We start from the raw sequence: 3,782 nt of genomic DNA, 5'->3' as shown, positions 1-3,782 counted from the left end.
TTCAGACCAACCAGGGAGTTATCTGATCAGCTTGATGTTCAATGTAACTCTTTACCATGGCTCAGACTTTGTTACTTGCAGTTACAGTTTCTCATTTTAGATTGTGCAAATTTTGCATTTGTTTTTACATGTTCTTTGTTCATGCTCTTTATCATTTTTCTGAGTTGGAAAGTTAGATTGCATCATAGTTTACTTTATACATATTTGTATTCTTCAGTGGTGAAGTATATTGCAAAGCAGCTCAGCCATGTGAGAAGACTTTTGGCACTTTTTCGTTTTTCGTTTTCTGAGTTGGAAAGTTAGATTGCATTCAAAATGTACAGAAATACTTAATTTTGTTAAAGCTTTTTATAAAAAATGCTTCTGACCAGAGCTTTGTTTCCTTGTCATTAATGTTGAACACCACCAGAGGGGCTCTCACCTGAAAGGTCTCTGCTTCATGTGTCTTCAGCAGAAGATCTAGACTTTGATTGCTATATTTTCAGTTAATATTGACCTTACTGAGCTTTAGCCATATCCGCTGCCCATCATAAAAAATGTTAAGTGCAGTGAACCTTTCTAAAATATACAGTAGTAAAGAGACAAACCCACCAGCATTATAGTAGCCAAATTCTTGTTTGTGGGCTGTATATATAAAATTGACTTGAAAAAGTTGCTGATTTTAGAGTACTGGCACCTTTTTCATTCCAATTCAAGCACTGATGTTGTACACATCATAAAGCTTAAAGTGGCAGCTAAATAATTATATTTACATCTAACAACACAGCAGCAGGTCTGTTCAATTAATGCTCATTAAGCTTCATGTGTGCGGATCTGAAGGGACTGACCATTTGTATCCTGTCCACCTATCAGTTTTACAAACATTAAGAGGGAGGAGCATTTCTAATTATGGAACCCAGTCACTGGTGTGGTTCATCATCATGACTCAATTAACAAACCTATATAAAGCAATGGAGATCACCTTTGTCTACAGTGGGTAAAATGGAATTTGTGGTGCTTACACTGCGTGACGAACAGGGAGACATCACTGTAAGAAGTCCTCACTAACACTAAGAAAGTGGATCACATCACTCCTGTTCTGAAGTCTTTACACTGGCTTCCTGTGTGTCAAAGAATAGATTTCAAAATACTGCTGCTGGTTTATAAAGCACTGAATGGTTTAGGCCCAAAATACATTTCTGACCTCCTGCTAAATGATGAACCATCCAGATCTCTCAGGTCTTCAGGGACTGGTCAGCTTTCTGTCCCCAGAGTCAGAACTAAACATGGTAAAGCAGCGTTCAGTTATTATGCTCCAAATCTCTGGAACAAACTCCCAGAAACCTGCAGGTCCGCTGCAACTCTGACTACTTTTAAATCCAGGCTGAAGACTTTTCTTTTTGTCGCTGCTTTTAATTGAACTATTCATATCTTAGACTGCACTGTAACTTTTATCCATGTACTTTTTCTTGTAATGTTTAATTGAACTATTCATATCTTAGACTGCACTGTAACTTTTATCCATGTACTTTTTCTTTTAATGTTTAATTGAACTATTCATATCTTAGACTGCACTATAACTTTTAACCATGTATTTTTTATTTTAATGTTTCTTTTATTAGCTTTTCTTTTTAATGACTGATTTTAAATGCCTTTTTCTTAATGTCTTTAATTTTTTGTAAAGCACTTTGAATTGCCTTGTGTTGAAAAGTGCTATATAAATAAACTTGCCTTGCCTTGCCTTATGAGTCTCACAAGAAATGTCCCAAAGACTACAAAATGGTGAGTAAACAACTAAATTGCATTCCAACAATCTGGATATGACTTTAAATGATGTAAATTATTTTTCAGATAACAGTTTAGCAGCTGCACTTATGCAGCAAGCAAGGGCTGCAACAAATGCACAAGGTCATCTATCATTTAAATCAAAAATGGTATTGTCTTTTAATGCAAATCAAACAAATGACACATTCATGTTTATTGTAAACAAATATTTAATTTTCTCTCAATCACAGTCCCTTTAGATCTGTCTTCAGATGCTAGGCCTGCTCCTGAAAGCCCTGCTCCTGAAAGGCCTGCTCCTGAAAGGCCTGCTCCTGAAAGGCCTGCTACTGAAAGGCCTGCTCCTGAAAGCCCTGCTCCTAAAAGGCCTGCTCCTGAAAGGCCTGCTCCTGAAAGGCCTGCTACTGAAAGGCCTGCTCCTGAAAGGCCTGCTCCTGAAAGGCCTGCTACTGAAAGGCCTGCTCCTGAAAGCCCTGCTCCTAAAAGGCCTGCTCCTGAAAGCCCTGCTCCTGAAAGGCCTGCTCCTGAAAGGCCTGCTCCTGAAAGGCCTGCTCCTGAAAGGCCTGCTCCATCCCAAGCTGGCACTCCTCACCTGGCATCCCCCTCCAGCCGGTCAGAACACCTTGAGACAACACAAGGTACAGTAACTAAAATGAGGATCTAAACAGCAAATGCTATTTGTTTGAGTTACTAACACTTGTGTCTTAACAGATTTCACATACAACACCATATTGCTGCTTTTGGACCTGACAAAAACACACCAACACGTGTACTATCGCTCTAAACCCGGTTTTTATAAAATTTTACAACGGCAGTTCAGCAAGGAGGGATACAGTTTCTCCTCAGACAAAATCCGAAATTTGAACAACCTTTTGACCACATACAAAAGGGCCAAGGACCGTTGTACCTCAACAGGAGAGGGGAACATAACGTGGGAATATTATGGGGTAAGAAGTTTGTTCTTGCACATCTAGTTGGTAAAAGCAACATTTCCTTTTTAACAATTCTGCAATTCCACAGATAATGGACAACCTGTTTGGGAGGTGCGGTGTTGGGAGCGCACCACCAGGTACTCTTGTTTCTACCCCTCTATTTCCCACTGCCTCACAACCACCCACCACACTGCCGTGTGCCTCTGAGGGCCAGCCTGGTCCCTCCATGACCCTGCCCACCACTCAGCCGAGATCAATCCGGTCTCGAGTCTCCCATCCCTCCTTCTACGACCTGTATGAGGCCCACTCGGAGAGGAGGACCAGTGCACTGGAGACACTGGTGCGGCCAGAACAGGAGCGCCGGAGAAGGCTGAAGGAGAGAAAACGGAGGAGGTTCGAAGCTAAAATGTTGACTGCGATGGGAGAAGTTGTTTCCCAATTAAAGTGCATTGGGAGCCAACAAGAGCGCATCATTGAGCTATTGCAGGACAAGCCCAATATGCCATAATTTCCCCCACACTGGGTATTCCCAGAATGAATGAATTTGTTTATAAATAACACCACCTCAGTTTGTTATGGAAGTAATATTGTTTAGATTACTTATTTATTTTCCTCGTTATGCAGTTGAATTATTATTTCAGCCCTGGCAATTGCCTTGTAATATTTGTATTTGTATACACTAAGTGTTCACAATGTTTATATGCAATGATTATTATTTATTTGCCAAGTACATGTGTACATATGTATATATAGTTATTTCATTTTCAAAGAAGATAGTCAACTGCTATTGACATGTGCAGAAAATGACCATATCTAGTTTTCATATATATGCATTTATTTTTTACTTGCCCAATCATTTTGGTTGACATTACATTACATGTTACTTGTTAGGCGCTTTAATCCAAAGCGACTTACATACTCAATACTGTGGGCATAAAAGGAAAGGAAATAAAAAACATGTCTTCCACAAAGAATATGACACTGGTTATTTGTGTGTGTGGGGGGGGGGGGGGGGGGTGTGTGTGAGCTCTTTACAAAAGGTCACAAATTTGATTTCTGTGCAACACTGCATCTTGGTTCTGGGGATGC

General features: G+C 40.1%; 1 protein-coding gene across 3 annotated transcripts; it reads left to right on the top strand.

The window, feature by feature from the left end:
• The first annotated feature begins 1,637 nt into the window (after positions 1–1,637).
• LOC117560279 (serum response factor-binding protein 1-like) lies at positions 1,638–3,567 on the top strand. 3 transcript variants are annotated; one of them, XM_034237149.1, is made up of 5 exons: positions 1,666–1,761; positions 1,831–1,887; positions 1,995–2,399; positions 2,473–2,708; positions 2,782–3,567. In XM_034237149.1, the coding sequence occupies exons 1-5, from the start codon at positions 1,740–1,742 to the stop codon at positions 3,199–3,201; spliced, it is 1,140 nt and encodes a 379-aa protein (XP_034093040.1). In that variant the 5' UTR covers positions 1,666–1,739; the 3' UTR covers positions 3,202–3,567. The 3 variants fall into 3 exon arrangements, with proteins under 3 accessions (XP_034093039.1, XP_034093040.1, XP_034093041.1); XM_034237148.1 differs by having other exon boundaries at positions 1,638–1,887; XM_034237150.1 differs by lacking the exon at positions 2,473–2,708.
• The last annotated feature ends 215 nt before the right edge of the window (positions 3,568–3,782 follow it).

This window comes from Gymnodraco acuticeps, unplaced genomic scaffold (genome assembly GCF_902827175.1).
Source record: "Gymnodraco acuticeps unplaced genomic scaffold, fGymAcu1.1, whole genome shotgun sequence".
Taxonomy (NCBI): domain Eukaryota; kingdom Metazoa; phylum Chordata; class Actinopteri; order Perciformes; family Bathydraconidae; genus Gymnodraco; species Gymnodraco acuticeps.
This window is presented reverse-complemented; position numbering and strand designations above follow the sequence as displayed.